This window comes from Pongo abelii, chromosome 5 (assembly GCF_028885655.2).
Source record: "Pongo abelii isolate AG06213 chromosome 5, NHGRI_mPonAbe1-v2.0_pri, whole genome shotgun sequence".
In the NCBI taxonomy this organism is placed as follows: Eukaryota; Metazoa; Chordata; class Mammalia; order Primates; family Hominidae; genus Pongo; species Pongo abelii.
This window is the reverse complement of record NC_071990.2, coordinates 30,679,388-30,701,512: the sequence shown is the minus strand read 5'-3', so window position 1 is coordinate 30,701,512 and position 22,125 is coordinate 30,679,388. Positions and strand designations below refer to the sequence as shown.

The window sequence follows — 22,125 nt, the reverse complement described above, 5'->3', positions numbered from 1 at the left end:
GTCCCGCGCTTGCGCACTGCAGGCTCGAGGGGAGCGGCTGAAGCGCTCTGTCGGCTGTAAGCGCGCCTGCGCCCGCGGGCTCGGAGACTGCCCTGAGTGCGCTTGCGCAAGTTAGCAGCACCACCCCCCCCAACACACACACCCCCCCGCCCCCCAAGCGCGTATTCACAGCTGAGGCCCTTGAGCAAAAAGCTGAGCAAAAACAGGGCTGAAGCCTGAACCGGGTGCAACGACAGTGAGGGGTGAGGCGGCTGAAATAATGAGTCAAATTTTTCAACAGCTCTTGTGATAAAAATAAATACTTTTATTGGTCTGGTTAAAAGATACAAATGACTTGAATCTGATAAGCCTGCTGAACGAATGAATGAATGAATGAATGAATGTATCCATCTATTATGAGGGTTGAGCTTTGGCTCTTTCCTGTAGTGAGGGAGAAATAATACTTTGAAGATGCGGTCACCAAGGCCTGGTGCTGCGACGTTCCTGCAGGTTTCGAATGAACCTGGCGTTGAGTATGTCCCCACCCACTGTCCAGGACTGGGCTGGTGGGGCCGGGGCCGGGGTCGGGGACTGTGGAGGAGCTGTGTGCATGGGCTTCTCCCCAGACCCATCCTGTGACAAGGCCTGCTCCTCACTGGCAGACCTGGTAGGTGGGGAGATGGAGAGTGGGTTATAGGAATACTAAAGAGGAAATTAAGATTACAGACTCTTCAAGATCTCAGGCCAGGTTTTAATGTAGGACACATGATGGGTATGAGGCTGGAACCATTAGTGCTATGTCCAAATTTAAAACCTCTCAGAGAACCCGTATTCCAAAGGGAAGTACCAGAGTTGAACCTGTGGGGGAAAGGGGCTTGCAGGATGTAAGGTAGAAGGAATTGTGGGAGGAGCTGGTGTCCAGTTTATACAATAAGATTTAAGAGTAGGAAGTGGCTGAGAATGATGTTAGGAAGGGAGTCAGATGGTGGTGGGAGGCTGTTAGGGGAGGGGTTTAGACCTCACCTATTCTTTGTTTCCTGTTCTCCCTGCTTGGAGTCTTGGTTGCCTGTGGAAATATCAGGCATGTGAATGGGGAGGCAGGAGTAGATAGTGAATGTGGCCTACTTGATTTGAGGGTAGGGAGGAGTGAATACTTACCTATATTGGGGGATGAGGAATTCACCCCCCCATGGCGGCTGTAGCAGCAGCTTTGGGCTACCAGACCTGGGGGAGTCCCCCTGTAGAAGAAATGGGAGATGATGGGGAGGAGGCTACTGGATGAAAGATGGGTGGGTATGGAGGAATCAGAGGAGAGGAGTAAAAGGAATAGCACAGGAACAAAGAGAAGGGGGTAATTATCATTCCTAATGGGTTTTAATCAAAGCTGTGCCCCAGAAAAGGGTGGGGGAAGTTCATTTTATACCCAAGATTTTCTGGAGTGCTTCTGATTTATTGCTCTATTCTTTCTAGTTAAATCTATGGCTAGGTGTGATCCAAATCATGTCATAAGAACAGACTCACATGTGGTCAAAAATGTGTTGGATCAGGTACTCTGGTGTTTGGTTTGGAAAACAGGGTTACCTTAAGTATAAGATTCCTTAGACCAGGCTGGGTGCGGTGGCTCATGCTTGTAATTCCAGCACTTTGGGAGGCCAAGGCGGGTGGATCACGCGATAGGAGATCGAGACCATCCTGGCCAACATGGTGAAACCCCATCTCTACTAAAAATACAAAAACTAGCTGGGCGCGGGGGTGCACTTCTGTAATCCCAGCTACTTGGGAGGCTAAGGCAGGAGAATTGCTTGAACCCAGGAGGCGGAGGTTGCAGTGAGCCGAGATTGTGCCACTGCACTCCAGCCTGGCGACAGAGCAGGACTCCATCTCAAAAAAAAAAAAAGATTCCTTAGACCAGAGGGAAATAGGAAGTGACAAGGCTGAATTTTGAATTTAGGAGGAAAAGGAAGGGGGCCTCTGTAAATAGGGTGACAGACTGTGTTGCACTCTCAATGGAGGTAAGGGTTTGTCTTGAGAGAGATCCAGCGGTTTAGTGGAGCAGACGTCAGGTAATCAGAGTGGGAAGAGGAATACAGGAGGCAGGAGGTAATTAGTGGATCCAGAGATGTTGGTAAGCTTTGATATCTTGGCAAAGGCAGGCCCAGAGTAAAGGGTAGAAATCACTGGGGAGAGCTGGAGGTTCCTGGAGGGAATGAGGGAGTAGATACAGAAGCCCACACACAGGGATCCAGCACCTACATGAAAGGAGACACAGAATCTGCAGGAGGACTAACAGTGAAGATGGGCATAGGCAGACACCAGACCCGCGAGCTCTGAGGCTCCTGGGTAAAAGATGTGCAGATCTCAGAAGTGAGAAATGAGAGGGACAGAGGTCCTGAGATCCCAGGAAAATAAGGGATGACGCACAAATGAGGCTGACAACTTCTTTTTTTTTGTGATTCTTTTTTTCATTGAAAATGTCAATTTAGAAAACACAAAAGAATTCACACTTTATTCAGACAACACTGAGAGAAGAAAAGGGAAGAGTGAGTAGGGGAGAGGGGGAGATCCGGCTCCCAAGGATTTCAGGAAACACAGTGGGGCACCTGATCTAGCACACATTCAGAGGTTAGGGAGGGGAAGGGATCTAGCTATACTCTGGGCATGGAGCAGGGAAGGTTGTCCTTGCTATGGAGGAAAGGAGAGAGGAGGGAGAGAGGAAGAGTGGTCCCCCATCTCATCTCGACAATCTCACAAGACAGGAATATATCGGCATCTAGCTACCAGGGAGGGATGGATGCAAGAGGGGATTCCAGGATCTAACAGATCCTTGAGACTCTGGATCTACTCTCAAGAAACAGCCTCCCTCAGAGAATCTGGATCTGGGGGAAATGGTGGTGTCAGCCAGTCTCCTTTAGAGGCCCCAAAGCAACACCAGTTTGGGGTTCCCTGACACCTACACAAAATGTGGAAATGAAGAGTTTGGCAATGTTGAGTAGATCCCTTTGGGAAGCTGGTAAGTCCCTGTTCTACCTAACTAGACTGCTCTGAAGCAGAGCTTGCTCACTGGCGGCCATTCGCAGGCTCAAAGGGCAAGTGTGGCAGGCAGCACAAAGCAGTATTAGAGCCACCAGTAGACACTAGAGGGAATATGGGGTTTATCCCATAGATAAAATTCCTTAAAAAGTTTCCCTGGCACAGGACGCCCTTAGACCTTCCATGGTGTTCTAAAATTTGACAGCAAGCAAGAGTGTGCTTCTCTAGATAAATGTATGAGCCATCTAATCAAGAAGTCTGGCAACAGATCAGACTTCCTGTGGGGAAAGTATTCAGAGCCCAAGTTAGGAGAGAAGGGGTGCTTTTGTGGTAAGAAAAGCTACAAAGTGTTAGGCAGTTTGAGACCCTGACATCTCTGCTGTCTAAGAAAGTAGAAGAGGGAACCCTATGGGCTCTGTCAGGTTCCACTGGGTCCTACAGGATGCAATGGAAGAGTGGGTCTGAGGTTCTCAGGGAGGGGGTCTCTGCCCACCCTAGGTCTCCCAGGGAAGGGAGAGGGTAGCTGTCAGTATCGACTCTCCTCAGAGCGGGGAAGGGAGCTGTGGAAGGATGTTATGGATGGGAGGAAGGGAGAGGGGAAATGGCGGGGGGCGGGGGAGAGAAAAACAGAGAAGTCAGAGGTGAAGAGAAAGCTAGGGAGAGAAATAAAGGAAATGCCCACTCCCTGCCTGCTGCGATGGACTCTTGGCACACAAGCCAGTGGCTCCCCACTCTGTGTCAGACACTGCCCCTTCCCCAGCAAGTATTAAGCGAAGATTTCCCCAATCTTAGAAGGCTCTGTTCCCCCAACTCGATGGATCTCGGTGTTCTTCCTACCATTCCACACAACTCTCACATTAAAGCCAGGGTCCCTAGGCTCCATATAAGGTCCTATTCTGCTCTTTCACTGTATTTTTTTCCCAGATCACTTGCACAAATATTTTTTGTGAAAGGTTTCAGGACCCCCCCAATCCACCCATCTTATTGATCCATCTCTCTGATGGATTCAAATTGCCCTTTGCCATTTCTGACATCCTCTTTGATAGCTGTGAGGCTCCTTAGCCCTTCAACTCCTATTACCTGGTGCGACGACGTTGGGCTGGGCTGCCCCCAGGGTCAGCAGCCAGCAGAAGGCGGGCGGTAGGGTGTGGGGGGCAGAGGCGCAAGGAACGCAGCAGCTCCTGCTCTGGCACAAAGGGGCGGAGGGGACCTCGTTCTGGTGAGTTTCCCAGGCTGCTGGAGCGGGGGGGTGGGTGGGCTGGAGGTGTGGCGCGGCGAGGGGCCCTGTTTAGGGGCCAAGGAGGCTCCACAGCTACCTTCAGAACTGGGGACAGGGAGAATGAAGAGCAAGACAGAAAAAGAAGAAAAAAGGAAGAGAGAGAGTCATGACAGCAAAGGTTTGGGTAGAAAAAAAGAGAAATCTGAGTCTTTCTTTTTTTTTTTTTTCTTTTTTGAGACGGAGTCTCACTCTGTCACCCAAGCTGGAGTGCAGTGGCACCATCTTGGCTCACTGCAACTTCCGCCTCCTGGGTTCAAGCCATTCTCCTGCCTCAGCCTCTCAAGTAGCTGGGATTACAGGCACGTGCCACCATGCCCAGCTAATTTTTGTATTTTTAGTAGAGACGGGGTTTCACCGTGTTGGCCAGGCTGGTCTTGAACCCCTGGACTCAGGCGATCCGCCCGCCTTGGCCTCTCAAAGTGCTGGGATTACAGGCATGAGCCACCACGCCCGGCCCAAGAAATCTGAGTCTTTAGAGAGAATGAATCCTTCCCCTGGGTCCCCTGAGCATTCTCTTCCCTTGTGTTAAGGTCCCCCAGGCCCAGACACCCCATCCTTGCCCCTCTTACATTCTCGGTCACTAGAGGAGTATGGCTTGATGTCTCCCTCTGCTCTCTTGGGTGGCAGCTTCCTTGATGGAGCTGGTAGTGGAGGGGACATAGGCAGGGTAAGCATTAGGAGACATACTTTGCACCCCTCCTCCCAGCCACTATCCCCCAACCCCAAACCTCTGCTCCCTGACACCACAGTTCCTCCTGGGAACTTGCAGGAGCAGCACCGTGGCAATGCCAGCACACCAAAAGGGAATTTGAGGGGAATGTGGAACACTTTTGAGGAGAGCCAGAAGGAGTAGGCCAAACACAGAGCTAGGGAGAAAGATCGAAGGGGAGACTCTGGGGGCCTGGGAGATGCAGGAGAAGGGCAGCCAAGGGGAGGGAGCTCTTACTGTCAGTGGGTGCTGTCACGGCCCCCTGGGATTCTGGGGCAGTGGAATGGTCCCAGCCGGGCCAACGAGGACCCTGGGTTCCTCTGGATGAGATGGACAAAGCCCTTGGTTAATCAGGAATTGCTCTGGAGAGGTCAGGGGAGGTTTGGAAGGAGGGCAGAATCTCTCCTTCCTATACGAAAATGGGAAGAGACTGAAGTTTCATTGGGTTAAAAAAAAAAAGGATGAGGAGAAAATAAATATGGGCATCTGAAAGAGAGCTATCAGAGTAAGCAGGAGGCTGATGTAATGTCCAAAGTTCAGCCTCCCCCTCCTCACTTCTCTACTTGCTCCTGGCTTTCCCTCTCAAGAGATTCTCCATCATGTATGTGTGGCAAATCAAAGACTTCTCAGCAAATTCACTTAAGCTTTATCCACAGCACCCTCCCCTGCAGGCCTGAGTCCTCACCATCCTTGTTGGCCCTCAGTCCCTCTCACAGCCTGTGCTTCTGAACAAGCTAAATGGGAGAAGCCTTGGAAACCAAAGCGAGTTGAGGTGCCTCTCAGTGCCTGACACTGTGATGCTCATAGCTGGTTACAGACTGCTCTTTGGATGGTGGTTACATCCTTTCCTGGCCACAGAGTCAGCTCAGGAAGGGGGCTCTTCTGTGCAAGCAAGCACTGTACAGCTGTCAGAAGTTGGTAAGGTGGAGGTGGTGAGGGAGAGGAAGGAGTGGGGTTCAGACTGTCAGTAAGTGTGTTTGTGTGTGTGTGTATGGGATGGGGAATCTGGACAGCATTTTAGTGCCTCTGAGGTTTGGTTTCTCCATATCAATTTCATTATCTGGTTGGAAATGTTATAAATTCTGAGTGTTATCTTCTAAAACTAACATTTAAATTTTGGGCCATTTGTGTCACTATTCTGTGACTGCAAATGGAAGGGCTGTTTGCACCAGCCTGTCCCTCACTGGCTGACAGAAGCCTGGGGTTTACAAAGGAGCCTGACTCTGGCCTATGTTGACGGACCTGAACTAGCAAGAGGGTCCATTGATATCAGCTGTCAAACAGGCTCCCAATGAGCTTGCTTAGTTAAAAGTCTTGCCAAATATAAAATGCACTGAGCTCCCATGAGGGCAAAGGCAAACAGTCATGACTGCTGGAGACTTGGGTTGCTTTAGAATTTTCCAAAATTGCCCACAGATGGCACTGTACCCCGTGGCATCTAGAGTAAGTAGCCATCACTGCACTACAGTTCCACCCCTTCAATACAGGCTTTACCAGCGGGCGTGGGATCGACTGCAGCAGCACGAGAGTGTCGAGTTGCCCTCAGAGAGGGAGCAGGGGGCCCTGTGAGGAAGGAAGCGGCGGGGCCCCTCAGTGAGGGGCTGGCAGGACCAAGAGTCCAGCTCTTTCCTTTCCCTCACCCCGACTATGTGACCAACAAAAGGTGCAAAAACTTACGATGTTGATGGGCAAAGAAGCCTTCAAAGATCACAAAGTTGTTCACCTGGAAGATGAAACAAACAAAATACAATCATGCATCACTTAACGATGGGGATACATTCTGAGAAATACGTCATCGGGTGATTTCATTGTGTGAACATCACAGAGTGTGCTTACACAAACCTAGACACTATAGCCTACAACACACCCAGACTATATCATACAGCCTATTGCTCCTAGGCTACAAACCTGTACAGCATGTTACTGTACTGAATGCTGTAGGCAATTTTTTTTTTTTTTTTTTGAGAGGTAGGGTCTCGCTCTGTTGCCTAGGCTGGAGTGCAGTGGCGCCATCACAGCTCACTGCAGCACCAACCTGGGCTTAAATGATCCTCCCACCTCAGCCTCCCAAGTAGCTAGGACCACAAGTGCATGCCACCACATCTGGCTACTAATTTTTTTTTTAGCTTTTTGTAGAAATGGGGGTCTCACTATGATGCCCAGGCCAGTCTCAAACTCCTGTGCTCATGCGATCCTTCTGCCTCAGCCTCCAAAAGTCCTGGGATTATAGACGTGAGCCACCGTGCTCAGCCAGCTGTAGGCAATTCTAACATAATGGTTCAGCTGATGTATCTAAACATACCTAAACACAGAAAAGGTACAGTAAAGGTCAGGTGCAGTGGCTCACACCTGTAATCCCAGCACTTTGGGAGGCTGAGGCGGACAGATCACGAGGTCAAGAGATCGAGACCATCCTGGCCAACCAACATGGTGAAACCCCATCTCTACTAAAAATACAAAAATTAGCTGGGCATAGTGGCGCATGCCTGTAGTCCCAGCTACTCAGGAGGCTGAGGCAGGAGAATCGCTTGAACCCGGGAGGCGGAGGTTGCAGTGAGCCGAGATCGTGTCACTGCAGCCCGGGTGACAGAGCGAGACTCTGTCTCAAAAAAAAGGAAAAGGTACAGTAAAAATATGGTATTATAATCTTATAGGGCCATTGTTACATACGTGGTCTGCCACTGACTGAAATGTCACGATAAGCACATGACTGTATAGCTGTCTGCTGGCCACTCAGCACACACTTAGGTACAGAACCCTATGTTAGGAAAATCATAGAGAGAGGAACAAAAGCCAACCTTCTTGTCTTTGATAACAGACTCAATAAAAAACTCAGACCCCAAAAGGCTGATCCTAAAGTTCACAAGAAATTGCAGAGGACCTCAAATAGCCAAAAACAATCTTGAAAAAGAACAGACCAGGAATGGTGGCTAACACCTGTAATCCCAGCACTCTGGGAGGCCAAGGCAGGCAGACTGTTTGAGCTCAGGAGTTTGCGACCAGCCTGGGAAACATGGTAAAGCCCGTCTCTACCAAAAATACAAAAAATAGCCAGAAGTGGTAGCGCATGCCTGTGGTCCCAGCTGCTTGGGGGGCTGGGGTAGGAGGATTGGTGGAGGTTGCAGTGAACCGAGATTGCTCCACTGCACTGCACTCCACCCTGGGTGACAGAGTGAGATCCCATCTCAAAAAAGAAAAAGAAAAACCAAAGCTAGAGAATTTACACTTCCTGATTTCAAAACTTACTACAAAATTATGGTAATCAAAACTGTGGTAGTGGCCTAAGGATCAACATATTGATCAAAGGAATGGATTGAGAATCCAGAAATAAACCCATATGTCTCTGGTCAATTGACTTTTGACAAGGGTGCCAAGACAATTCAATGGGAAAAGAACAGCCTCTTCAACAAATGGTGCTTGGACAACTGAATATCCACATGCAAGAGTATTAATTTGGATCTCTACACCTCATACCATAGTCAAAAATTAACTCGAGATCAAAGACCTAAATGTAAAAGCTAAAACTGGCCAGGTGCGGTGGCTCATGTCTGTAATCCCAGCACTTTGGGAGGCTGAGGCGGATGGATCACGAGGTCAGAAGTCTGAGACCAGTCTGGCCAACATGGTGAAACCCCATCTCTACTAAAAATCCAAAAATTAGCTGGGCATGGTGGTGCATGCCTGTAATTCCAGCTACTTGGGAGGCTCAGGCATTAGAATCGCTTGAGCCTGGGAGGCAGAAGTTGCAGTGAGCCTGAGATCATGCCATTGCACTCCAGCCTGGGCCACAGAGCAAGACTCCATCTCAAAAATAAATAAATAAATAAATAAAATAAATAAAAGCTAAAATTATGAATTATTAGAATGAAAAGGGGAAGTCTTCTTGACCTTGGGTTAGGCAAGTTTCTTTTTCTTTTTTTGTTTTAGATGGAGTCTTGCTCTGTCGCCAGGCTGGAGTGCAGTGGCACAATCTTGGCTCACTGCAACCTCCACCTCCTGGGTTCAAGCGATTCTCCTGCCTCAGCCTCCTGAGTAGCTGGGACTACAGGCGTGTGCCACCAAGCCCAGCTATTTTTTTGTATTTTTAGTAGAGACGCAGTTTTAACATGTTGGCCAGGATGGTCTTGATCTCTTGACCTCATGATCCGCCCACCTCAGCCTCCTAAACTGCTGGGATTACAGGAATGAGCCACTGCGCCCAGTTGGCAAGTTTCTTAAATGTGACACCAATGCACAAGAAACAAAAGAAAAAGATAAACTGTACTCCATAAAAATAAAAATCTTTCAGGAGTTCTAGACCAGACTGGCCAACATGGCGAAACCCCGTCTCTACTAGAAATACAAAAATTAGCCGGGCGTGGTGGTGCACACCTGTAGTCCGAGCTACTCAGGAGGCTGAGGCAGAAGAATCACTTGGACCCAGGAGGTGGAGGTTGCAGTGAGCTGAGATCACGCCACTGTACTCCAGCCTGGGTGACAAAGTAAGACTCTGTCTCAAAAAATAATAATAAATAAATAAAATAAAAATCTTATGCTTCATTTTTCACTAAGAAAGTGAAAAGACAGGCCGGGCACGGTGGCTCACGCCTGTAATCCCAGCATTTTGGGAGGCCGAGGCAGGCAGATCATGAGGTCAGGAGATTGAGACCATCCTGGCTAACACGGTGAAACCCCATCTCTACTAAAAATACAAAAAAATTAGCCGGATGTGGTGGCGGGTGCCTGTAGTCCCAGCTACTCGGGAGGCTGAGGCAGGAGAATGGCGTGAACCCGGGAGGCGGAGCTTGCAGTGAGCTGAGATCGTGCCACTGCACTCCAGCCTGGGCGACAGAGCGAGACTCCGTCTCAAAAAAAAAAAAAAAAAAAGAAAGTGAAAAGACAATCTACAGAATGGGAGAAAATGTTTGCAATTCATACATCTGATAAGTGTCTTCTATCTAGAATATATGAAAAACTCTCAGAACAAAAAAGAACACAATTTAAGAACAGACAAAAGACTTGAATAAACTTTTCTCTAAAGAAGATACACAAATGGCCAATAAGCACATAAAAAGGTGCTAAAGGCCAGGTTCAGTGGCTCACACCTGTAATCCCAGCACTTTGGGAGGCTGAGGCAGGCATCACTTGAGGTCAGGAGTTCAAGACCAGTCTGGCTAAGATGGTGAAACCCTGTCTCTACTATAAGTACAAAAAATTAGCCAGGCGTGGCAGTGTGCGCCTGTAATCCTAGCTACTTGGGAGGCTGAGGCAGGAGAAACGCTTGAACCCAGGAGGCGGAGGTTGCAGTGAGCCGAGATTGTGCCACTGCACTCCAGCCTGGGCAAGAGAACGAGACTCCGTCTCAAAAAATAAACAAATAAATACATAAAATAAAAAATTCAGCATGGTTCCAAGGGGTGGGGAAAGTCAGCGGAAGACATGCTGGAGGCCAGGATGCTACTTTGATAACTAGTAAATATTAATTTTAGAGTTACTTCATTATATTTTCACATTTAATTTGGCCTTCACAACAATCCTGGAAGTCACTATTTGAAAGAAGTTGGGGGGAAATACAGCCTTGGAGACATGGCTTCGCTTGGCCAGTGCCAAGTAGCTACAAGTGGCAGGGCTGGGCCTCAACTTTCAGACTTCTCATTCCAGCCGCAGTGTTTCAGCCAGGAAAATAGTGTAGCCATTAAGAGTTTACTCAGGAGGAGAGCTTGCAGTGAGCTGAGATCACAACACTGCACTCTAGCCTGGGCGACACAGCGAGACTCTGTCTCAAAAAAAAAAAAAAAACTTGGGGGCCAGGCGTGGTGGATCACGCCTGTAATCCCACACTTTGGGAGGCCAAGGCGGGTGGATCACTTGAGGTCAGGAGTTCGAGACCCTGTCCCTACTAAAAATACAAAAATTAGCTGGGCGTGGTGACGTGCGCCTGTAATCCTAGCTACTCAGGAGGCTGAGGCAGGAGAATCGATTGACCTCAGGAGGGAGAGGCTGTAGTGAGCTGAGATTGCACCACTGCACTTCAGTCTGGGTGACAGAGTGAGACTCCATCTCAAAAAAAAAAATTTAATGGGGGCTGGGCATGGTGGCTCATGTGGATAGCTTGAGCCCAGGAGTTCAAGACCAGCCCAGGCAATATAGCAAGACCTCATCTCTACAAAAATATTTTTAAAAATTAGCCAGGCATGGGCCGGGCCCAGTGGCTCAAGTCTGTAATCCCAGCACTTTGGGAGGCTGAGGCGGGCGGATCACGAGGTCAGGAGATCGAGACCATCCTGGCTAACACGGTGAAACCCTGTCTCTACTAAAAATACAAAAAATTAGCAGGCCGTAGTGCTGGGCGCCTGTAGTCCCAGCTACTCAGGAGGCTGAGGCAGAATGGCGTGAACCCAGGAGGCGGAGCTTGCAGTAAGCCGAGTTCGTGCCACTGCACTCCAGCCTGGGTGACAGAGTGAGACTCCATCTCAAAAAAAAAAAAAAAAAAAAAAATTAGCCAGGCATGGTGGCTCACACCTGTAGTCCCAGCTACTTGGGAGGTTGAGGTGGGAAGATCTCTTTTTTGAGACGGAGTCTCGCTCCGTTGCCAGGCTGGACTGCAGTGGCAAGATCTCAGCTCACTGCAACCTCCACCTCCCGGGTTCTCCTGCCTCAGCCTCCCGAGTAGCTGGGACTACAGGCATGCACCACCATGCCCAGCTAATTTTTGTATTTTCAGTAGAGACAGGGTTTCACCATGTTGGCCAGGATGGTCTTGATCTCTTGACCTCGTGATCCGCCCGCCTTGGCCTTCCAAAGTGCTGGCTGGGGTTACAGGCACGAGCCAATGCATCCGGCTTTTTTTTTTTAACACGGAATCTCACTCTGTCGCCCATGCTGGAGTACAATGGTGTGATCTCTGCTCCCTGCAACCTCCACCTCCCAGGTTCAAGCTCTTCTCCTGTCTCAGCCTCCTGAGTAGCTGGGATTACAGGCACATGCCACCATGCCCGGCTTATTTCTATATTTTTAATAGAGATGGAGTTTCGCCATGTTGGCCAGGCTGGTAGGGAAGATCTCTTGAGCCTAGGAGGTAGAGACTGCAGTGAGCCGTGATGGTGCCACTGCACTCCAGCCTAGGCAACAGAGCAAGACCTTGCCTCAAAAAGAAAAAAAAAAAAAAAGTTCACAGGGTGCAAATGGCTATGGGTTCAAATGTGGACTCTACTATTTACTGGCTATGTGAATTTGGTTAAGTCACTAATTTGTATAAACCCAAAATAGGTTTAATCATAGTACCTACCTCAAAAAGATGTGCAAGAATCCACTGAGATGATGCATATAGATACCACATAGAGCCCATGAAATGTGAGTTATTATTTACACTCTATACTGCTCTGGCCTTACATGTTAACTGGGTAATGTGTTTCATATCGAATACTGTGCTCCAGGGCCGGGTATGGTGGCTCACGGCTGTAATTGTAGCACTTTGGGAGACCGAGGTGGGCGGATCACTTGAGGTCAGAAGTTCGAGACGTCTGGCCAACATGGTGAAACCTCATCAACACAAAAATTAGCCAGGTGTGGTGGTGGGCACCTCTAATTCCAGCTACTCAGGAGGCTGAGGCAAGAGAATTGCTTGAACCCAGGAGGCAGAGTTCCAGTGAGCTGAGATTGCGCCACTGCACTCCAGCCTGGGCGACAGACTGAGACTCCATCTCAAAAAAAAAAAAAAAAAAAAATACTGTGCTCCTTCCACTGCTCTCTGTTTTCTCTTAATGGAAAAATATACTGTAGGAAGACCCTGCCTATCCCTTGCCTTGACCTTGCTGTAATGTCTACCAGCCCATCCTCATCCTCCCCCAACAAGCACATGCCAGCACTCCAACCACACCACACTGCTTGTAGTGTCCTGAAAGGTGGTTTATTTTTATTTATTTATTTATTTATTTAGAGACAGTGTCTCGCTCTGTCGCCCAGGCTGGAGTGCAGTGGCATGATCTGGGCTCACTGCAAGCTCCGCCCCCTGGGTTCACGCCATTCTCCCACCTCAGCCTCCTGAGTAGCTGGGACTACAGGCGCCCGCCACCACGCCCAGCTAATTTTTTTTATATTTTTAGTAGAGACAGGGTTTCACCGTGTTAGCCAGGATGGTCTCGATCTCCTGACCTTGTGATCCGCCTACCTTGGCCTCCCAAAGTGCTGGGATTACAGGCGTGAGCCACCACGCCTGGCTTGAAAGGTGGTTTAATACCTTTCTGCCTTTGCTCATGCCAGTTCCTCTACATGAAATGCACTTTAGCCTTTTGTCCACCTGACAAACACTTGCCTTTTAAGATTAGACATGTCGTCTTTCTTTACCCAACCCCCAGCCCAAGATAGCACTCAAATCCATGTCCTTATGCCTCCTCTGTAATCACGTCTATCAAATCATGTTACAATGGATTAACTGTCCATGTTCCTATCCAAGGCTAACTTGTCAACCAAATCTCAACACCCCCGCCGCCCACTCAATGACATCACTTCAACAGTTCTCCCCACTTTCTCTGACATAATAATATTTTCTCTCTACTGAATCATTCTAATGCTATTTGTTCTCCCATCTGAAAAAGATCAACTCTTTTGATCCACATCACCCTCCAGCTCTTGCTCTATTTCTATTCCTCTTAAAGCAGGATTTAAAAGAGTAGCTTATTCTTGCTGTGTTCCTAGCTTCTCAGTCTACAAGACCCACTGCATCCAGGCTTCCACACACCGCTGCACCAAAACTGCTCATTAAGATCACCAATGGCCTAAGGCAGATAAAATCCAACGGTAACTTCTCAGACCTCTGTGCTCCTTGATCAGCAGCATTTGACCCAGTAAACCATTCCTTCCTCCTGGAAACACTTTCTTCAGTGGCCTTTCAGGTCACCTTACTTTTCAGTCTTCTTTTCTTTTTTTTTTTGAGATGGAGTTTCGCTTTGTTGCCCAGGCTGGAGTGCAATGGCATGATCTCAGCTTACTGCAACCTCCACCTCCCAGGTTCAAGTGATTCTCCTGCCTCAGCCTCCCAAGTAGCTGGGATTACAGGCATGAGCCACCTCGCCTGGCTAATTTTGTATTTTTAGTAGAGATGGGGTTTCACCATGTTGGTCTTGAACTCCTGACCTCAGGTGATCCACCCGACTCGGCCTCCCAAAGTGCTGGGATTACAGGTGTGAGCCACCACACCTGGCCTCAGTTTTCATCTACTTCACTAGTCACTCTGTGGTTGCATTTGCTGGTCTTCTCTTTCTTCACTTCTTTTTGTTGCTGTTAGAACAACTCAGCAAAATAAAATTTGGGTTTATTGTTGCACAATATTGTTTCACACATACATCAAATAGGCCTACATAAATAAATAAGCAGCCATTTCATAGATAAAAAAGGCAAATAAATGAAACATTTTATCTTTGGCCTTTTTAACCATCTCACACAAACCAACTACTTATGGTACAGCTAACTACATACACTAAAGAAGCTACTGGAATGCTCAGAACGAGACTTTTTGTTGTTGTTGTTTTTGAGATGGAGTCTCGCTCTGTCGCCCAGGCTAGAGTGCAGTGGCGCGATCTTGGCTCACTGCAAGCTCTGCCTCCGGGGTTCACGCCATTCTCCTGCCTCAGCCTCCCAAGTAGCTGGGACTACAGGCTCCCGCCACCACGCCCGGCTAATTTTTTGTATTTTCAGTAGACACGGGGTTTCACCGTGTTAGCCAGGATGGTCTCGATCTTCTGACTTCGTGATCCGCCCGCCTCGGCCTCCCAAAGTGCTGGGATTACAGGCGCGAGCCACCGCGCCTGGCCTCCTTCTCCTCTTTCTCCCCACCCTGTTCCTCTTCTTCATCTACCTCATTGTCAGCCTCCTGCTCCCCATTTTCCTCATTAGCGTTCCCGTTAGCATGGGCATCCCTTCCACTTTCTGCCTCCTCCACAACTTCTCCTTGAGGTCCTTGGTGGTGATCTCGGAGCTTGTGTCCACAATTGCCTCTGACATGGTGGGGCACAGCGGTGATCCGATGCAAGGGATTAAGAAGAAAGTGAGAGTTTGGGGACTATGTCGATTAAGCTGCCAGACTCTGGGGCAGCAGAGGAAGTGCATGGCGGAGGTGGCTGCGGTGAGCAGGACACCGAACCAGGAACAATGCAAAGATGGCTTTTCAGAGCAGCCAGTTGGGGGTCCTCACTTCTTAAAGAGGGCCCAAAGGGGCAGCTTCTCTATCTATAATCTTTCTATGGTGATCGCATCTTGTCTCTTGGCTTTAAATACCAGATGTATGCTGAAAACTCTCCTCCCCAAACCTCCTCCCTGACCTCCAGGGAAGTATCCAACTGTCTACTCAAACCTGGACATATCACAGACATCTCCAATTAACATATTACAAATGTACTCCTAGTATTTCCCCCAAAGCTGGTCTACCTACCATCTCAGTTAAAGCAACTCCATTCTTCCAGCTGCTCAGGCTTTGGGGTTGTCCTAAAGTCCTCTTTGTCCACATACAATCTGTCAGGAAATCTTACTTGCTTTACCTTCAAAATATTTAAAATGTGACCACTCTTTACCATCACTACAGCTACCACCTTGGTCTGAGCCACCACCATTTTTCGCCAGGATTGTTGCTGCCTAATTAGTCTACTTGCTTCTACTCTTGCTCCCTTATTGCCTTCTTTTTTTTTCTTGATATGGGGTCTTACTCTGTCGCCAGGCTAGAGTGCAGTGCAGTGGCACAATCTCAGCTCACTGCAACCTCCACCTCCCTGGTTCAAGCAATTCCCCTGCCTCAGTCTCCCGAGTAGCTGGGATTACAGGCGAGCACCACCACACCTGGCTAATTTTTTTTTCTATTTTTAGTAGAGATGGGGTTTCACCATGTTGGCCAGACTGGTCTTGAAGTCCTGACCTCAAGCAATCCACCTGCCTCGGCCTCCCAAAGTGCTAGGATTACAGGTATGAGCCACTGCGCCTGGCTATTGCCTGTTCTTAACAGCCAAAGTGATCTTGTTAAAAAAGAAAAAATCAAGATCACAGCCAAAGTGATTTTTCTTTTTTCTTTGATGGAGTCTAGCTCTGTTATCCAGGCTGGAGTGCAGTAGTGTGATCTCAGCTCACTGCAACCTCTGCCTCCCAGGTTCAAGCGATTCTTCTATCTCAGCCTCCCAAGTAGCTGGGGCTACAGGTGCCCGCCACCACACCCGGCTAATTTTTGTATTTTTAGTAGAGATGGGGTTTCATCATATGGCCAGGCTGGTCTCGAACTCCTGACCTTGTGATCCGCCTGCCTTGGCCTCCCAAAGTGCTGGGATTACAGGAATGAGATACCACGCCTGGCGCTTTTTTTTTTTTTTTTTTTTTTTTTTTAGAAGGAGTCTTGCTCTGTCGCCCGGGCAGGACTGCAGTGGTACAATTTCAGCGGCTCACTGCAACCTCCGCCTCCTGGTTCTAGTGATTCTCCTGCCTCAGACTCCCAAATAGCTGGGATTACAGGCACCTGCCATCACACCCAGCTAATTTTGGTATTTTCAGTAGCGATCTCAGGTGATCCACCTACCTCGGCCTCCCAAAGTGCTGGGATTACAGGTGTGAGTCACCACCCCTGGCCTGATCTTATTTTTTACTTAAAGTAAAAGCCAGTCTTTGCAGTAGCCTATAAGGCCCTTCCTTCCATATTACCTCTCTGGTCTCATCTCCTACCATACTCCTCCGCTGACTCAGGCTGCTCTGGACACAGCCAATTTGCTCCTTCAGGCACACTCCCACCTCACGGCCATATACTGGTGGTACCTTCTGTCTGGGATGCTCTCTCTCCAGATATTTCTTGGCTCTTATTCTTTTTTTTGGTTTGTTTGTTTTGAGACAGAGTCTCACTTTGTTACCCAGGCTGCAGTGCAGTGGTACCATCTCGGCTCACTGCAGCTTCAACCTCCTGGGCTTAAGCAATCCTCCTGCCTCAGATGCCCAAGTAGCTGGGACCACTGGTGCGTGCCACCACACCTGGCTAATTTTTGTGTTTTTTGTAGAGATGGGGTTTCACCATGTTGCCTAGGCTAGTCTCGAACTCCTGGGCTCAAGTGATCCACCCACCTCGGCCTCCCTAAGTACTAGGATTGTAGATGTAAGTCACCATGCCCAGCCTTGGTTTTTAGGTTTTTATTCTTTTTTTTTTTTTTTTTTTTGAGACGGAGTCTCGCTCTGTCACCCAGGCTGGAGTGCATTGGCGCGATCTCGGCTCACTGCAAGCTCTGCCTCCCAGGTTCACGCCATTCTCCTGCCTCAGCCTCCTGAGTAGCTGGGACTACAGGCACCCAGCTAATTTTTTTGTATTTTTTTTAGTGGAGACGAGGTTTCACTGTGTTGATGGTCTAGATCTCCTGACCTCATGATCTGCCCACCTTGGCCTCCCAAAGTGCTAGGATTACAGGCATGAGCCACCGCGCCCGGCCGGTTTTTACTCTTACTTCCTTTCAGTTATTGCTCAAATGACACTTTCTCAGTGATGATCTCCTTTCAACCTGCAATCCCACATACTCCCATCCCCACCTTACTTGAGTACTCCCAAACCCTTACTTGCTCTCATTTTTCCAGAGCACTTATTAACCATATTGTTTATTACGTTTGTTTGTCTCTCTAGCTAGAATATAAGCTCCACCACTAAGACAGGGACTTTTGTCTGTTTCCTTCTTTTTCTGTTTTTTTTTTTTGTTCCGAGACAAGAGTCTCGCTTTGTCCCCCAGGCTGGAGTGCTGCAGCAGGATTTCGGCTCAGTGTAACCTCTGCCTCTGGGGTTCAAGCAATTCTCCTGCCTCAGCCTCCCGAGTAGCTGGGATTACAGGTGCACGCCATCATGCCCAGTTAATTTTTATATTTTTAGTAGAGACAGGGTTTCACTATGTTCCACAGGCTGATCTCGAACTCCTGATATCAGGTGATCCACCTGCCTTGGCCTCCCAAAGTGTGGGGATTACAGGCATGAGCCACCATGCCTGGCCCTTTTTCTTTTTCTTTTTTGAGATGGAGTCCTCACTCTGTCACTCAGGCTGGAGTGCAGTGGTGCAATCTTGGTTCACTGCAACCTCTGCCTCCCAGGTTCAAGTGATTCTCCTGCCTCAGCCTCCTGGGTAGCTGGGATTACAGGTACCCGCCACCATGCCCTGCTAATTTTTGTATTTTTAATAGAGACGGGGTTTTACCATGTTGACCAGGCTGGTCTCTAACTCCTGACCTCAAGTGATTCGCCCACGTCAGCCTCCCAAAGTGCTGGGATTATGGGCGTGGGCCACCGCAGTGCACCTGGCCTTTTTTCGTGTTTTTGTTTTCATTTTTGGAGACAGGGTCTCTCTCTGTTGCCCAGGCTATAGTGCAGTGGCGCGATCTTGGCTCACTGCAACCTCTGCCTCCCAGGCTCAAGTGATTCTCCCATTTCAGCCTCCCAAGTAGCTGGGACTACAGGCTCGTGCCAGCACGCCTGGCTAATTTTTTTTGTATTTTTTGTAGAGACAGAGTTTTGCTATGTTGCCCAGGCTGTTGTTTGTTTCATTAAGTAAACCATTCCTAGTGCCCAGAACACTGCCAGGCACTCAATGTTTATTGGATGAATGGGTAGCATTAGTAACATTTTGCTGCACTTAGTTATAAACAAGACCTCCTTCCCTCTATTAGGCCAAAGCTCCATGAGGACAGGGTATGCATATTATTCTGGACCCTGAATAAATACTGACTGACCAGATGAGTAATGAACTACGTGAAAACAAGGAGGTGAAAATGAGTTGGCTATGTTTGGGTTGAAAATTAGGCATAAGGGGTCAGGCACGGTGGCTCACGCCTGTAATCCCAGCACTTTGGGAGGCCGAGGTGGGCAGATCACAAGGTCAGGAGATCTAGACCATCCTGGCTAACATGGTGAAACCCCATCTCTACTAAAAATACAAAAAATTAGCTGGGTGTGGTGGTGGGCGCCTGTAGTCCCAGCTACTCGGGAAGGCTGAGGCAGGAGAATGGCGTGAACCTGGGAGGCGGAGCTTGTGGTGAGCTGAGATTGTGCCACTGCACTCCAGCCTGGGCGACAGAGCGACTCTGTCTCAAAAAAAAAAATTTAGGCGTAAGGGTCGGGTGCGGTGGCTCACGCCTGTAATCCCAGCACTTTTGGGAGGCCGAGGTGGGCACATCACTTGAGGCCATGAGTTCAAGACCAGTCTGTCCAACATGGTGAAACCCCATCTCTACTAAAAATACAAAAATTAGCCGGGCATGGTGGCACTTGCCTGTAATCCCTACTACTCGGGAGGCTGAGGCACAAGAATCACTTGAACCCTGGAGGCGGAGGTTGCAGTGAGCTGTGATCACGCCACTGCAATCCAGCCTGGATGATGGAGCAAGGCTACATCTCACCAAAAAAAAAAGGAAAAAGAAAAAAAAGAAAAATTAGGTGTAGGAAACAACTTGTGGTAAAGAATCAAAATAAGTCTGGGTACAGTGGCTCATGCCTATAATCCTAGCACTTTGGGAGGCTGAGGCAGGTGGATCTCCTGAGCCAGAAGTTCAAGACCACCCAGTGCAACATAGCAAGACCTCATCTCTACAAAAAATAAAAAATTAGCCAGGCATGGTGGTGCATGCCTGTAGTCTCAGCTACTCAGGAGGCTGAGGGAGGAGTATCGCTTGAGCCCAGAAGGTTGGGCTGCAGTGAGCCAAGATCCTGCCATAGCACTCCAGCTTGGGCAACAGCAGGAGACTCTGCTTTAAAAAAAAAAAAAAAAGTCAGATGCGGTGGCTCACACCTGTAATCCCAGCATTTTGGGAGGCCAAGGCGGGCAGATTACAAGGTCAGGAGTTTGAGACCAGCCTGGCCAATATGGTGAAACTCCATTTCTACTAAAAATATAGCTGGGTGTGGTGGTGGGTGCCTGTAGTCCCAGCTACTCGGGAGGCTGAGGCAGGAGAATCGCTTGAAACCAGGAAGCGGAGGTTGCAGTGAGCCGAGATTGCGCCACTGTACTCCAGCCTGGGCGACACAGCGAGACTCCGTCTCAAAAAAAAAAATCAAAATAGATGAGAAGGAAGTCACTACAGGATGAGAGATGGTACCACAAGACAAAGAAAGAGCCCGGTTGTAGAAAATGAAACCTATATGATAGGAAATAAGTCACTACTTCTTTGCCATAAATAACAAATAAATTCAATGGGAATGCTCAGTGGGGATCTATTCTCTGAAACCTCTAACCTGTGGGACTGTGGTCTCCAGATTGTAGTGCTTATTCAGGAATTTCAGCAGCTTCTGTGAGGGTCGGTCAATCGCCAGTTGGTGCGGTTCCACTCGCTCCTTCTGCAGGGAACAGGAGACTCAGGGTAGGAGGAAGTATGGGGAAAGCATGCCAACAGGAAGCCAGAAGCCTGGGAAGGGAATAGGATGACATGGGAACATGGGGGGTGGGAGGCAGGGCTTCTAGAAGGGCTCAGGGCAAAGCAGCCCCTAGTTTGGATGAACCAGTGAAGAGGTAAGTGATACCTGCAACATATACTGGAAGAGTTCTCGCCCATGGCCATGGCGTTGCACAGACTCATGGATGTAAAAGTCCAGGATGCAAAGTGGTTCTACCTCATTATGAGCCTCACGATCATCCTAAGAGAGAAACAATAAAAATGTTTTAGGACCCCCAGCATCTCTGCTGCCCCCTAACCTCCAGCACTTTTGTTCTCAGAAACGAAGGTATACGGACTCCTAGCTTCCAATAACACTCACCAGTACAAAGAGCTTCTTGTATCCAACTTTGATGAAACCAATAATGGCTCCTTTTCCAGCCCTGTAGGATGGGGAAAATAATGAACAGGCTAGTGGTATCTATCTGCAAAAGATAGTCAAAGATGGGGGAAGGGCTGAGGGAGGAAGGAATTAAGTATGGGATGGAAGAGCATGTGGCACTCACGGTCGGGCTGAACTGTCTTTGAGAATATAAACAACATGGCGGTTACTCTGCATCCTTGATGCACTAGTGATGGGAGCGGAAAGATTCTGGGCCTGCAGGGAAGATTAAGTCAGACTTTCTGCAAGTCTCTCCAAAGGATCCAGGCCTCCCTTATATACCATCCCCACAGAGGTCCTCCCTTTGCTACATTGAAAAACTCTCCAGTACCTTGGCAGAAGCCTTGCCCAGTTCATCTATAATGGTCATAATTTGCTGCTGTAGATCAACACTAGAGAAAGAGAAGAAATAAAGAGTCAGATACTCACTGAATCAGCGGGTCCTAGGCAGTCAGTCCTGGGAACCCGGGCCACAACTCCAACCCAGGTTTAACACTGAAGGCTCCCTGCCTTTGCCTGGGAGTCTTCCAATCTGATTTCCCACCCCATCCTTCTGAAACCCAAACTTCCGTCACACCTTTCAAGGTGGTACCCTCCCTCCTCCCTTAAGGTTATTGTGAGGAAGCAGAAAGGCCGGGTCAACCACATCCTTTGATTGGGACATTTTGGGACCGGGGTGAAAGGTCACAGATCCAAGTGCTGATCAATCCCACTAGGCCCAGGGTCAGAGGTCACCAAAAAGGCAGGCCAGGACATCAAAAGGGGAGATCACTAGTCAGTGAGAAGGGGGCGTGGTGCCTGGACCAGGTTTGGAGAAGAACCGGGAGAAAAGGGCCAGGGGGTGGGTTTGAGCTGTCACCGGGCTGGCGTTGTGGTTCCGGGTCGGCGGGCTGGTGGCCTCAGGTGCTGGTCCAGCACCGTGATCCGCTCCGGGAACAGCGCGTCCACATCGAACGGGAACTCCATGGCCCATTGTGCGCGGTCGGACCCGCCCCACACGACGTCACTTCCGCCCCTCCCCTCGCCGCACCGCCTCTCGGAGTCTTTATTTCCAGGAGCCCCGCCTGTAGACCTTGCCCCTAGCGTCCTGGCAGCTGACAGGGCCGTTTTTCTTGCCAAACCAGCTGTGCCCCTAGCAGTGCCACTCCTTTCCATCCCTGCATCCCACGGCAGTGAGTGCCATGGCAACGTAGTCTTCCTTGGCCCAATGTCTCACTATCCAACCTTTTAACCCCTCAGTGAACAGTGGGCCATGCTGTGAATGTAGAATGGGGGCCCACAAAGGCATCTTGACAGAGTGGCAAAGCTGCCCATCCCCGGCTTCTAGTCCCAGGCGTCACTGGCAAG

General features: G+C 49.1%; 1 protein-coding gene across 8 annotated transcripts; it reads right to left on the bottom strand.

The window, feature by feature from the left end:
- Positions 1–283: 283 nt before the first annotated feature.
- On the bottom strand, positions 284–21,792 carry ATAT1 (alpha tubulin acetyltransferase 1). Of its 8 annotated transcripts, none has more exons than XM_024248010.3 (13): positions 21,638–21,792; positions 21,110–21,170; positions 20,903–20,994; positions 20,719–20,779; positions 20,485–20,598; positions 20,200–20,301; positions 6,675–6,720; positions 6,492–6,560; positions 4,858–4,929; positions 4,090–4,333; positions 1,138–1,217; positions 1,003–1,045; positions 284–643 (listed from the first exon to the last, which is right to left on the bottom strand). In XM_024248010.3, the coding sequence occupies exons 1-13, from the start codon at positions 21,742–21,744 to the stop codon at positions 457–459; spliced, it is 1,278 nt and encodes a 425-aa protein (XP_024103778.1). In that variant the 5' UTR covers positions 21,745–21,792; the 3' UTR covers positions 284–456.
- Between the last annotated feature and the right edge of the window lie 333 nt (positions 21,793–22,125).

Coding starts and splice junctions, on each gene's coding strand:
- ATAT1 (XM_024248010.3), bottom strand. CDS start 21,744: ATGGAGTTCCCGTTCGATGTGGACGCGCTGTTCCCGGAGCGGATCACG. Junction 20,995..21,109: donor TGGGCAAGGCTTCTGCCAAG/GTACTGGAGAGT, acceptor TCTTCCCTGCAG/GCCCAGAATCTTTCCGCTCC. Junction 20,780..20,902: donor AAAGACAGTTCAGCCCGACC/GTGAGTGCCACA, acceptor CCCATCCTACAG/GGCTGGAAAAGGAGCCATTA.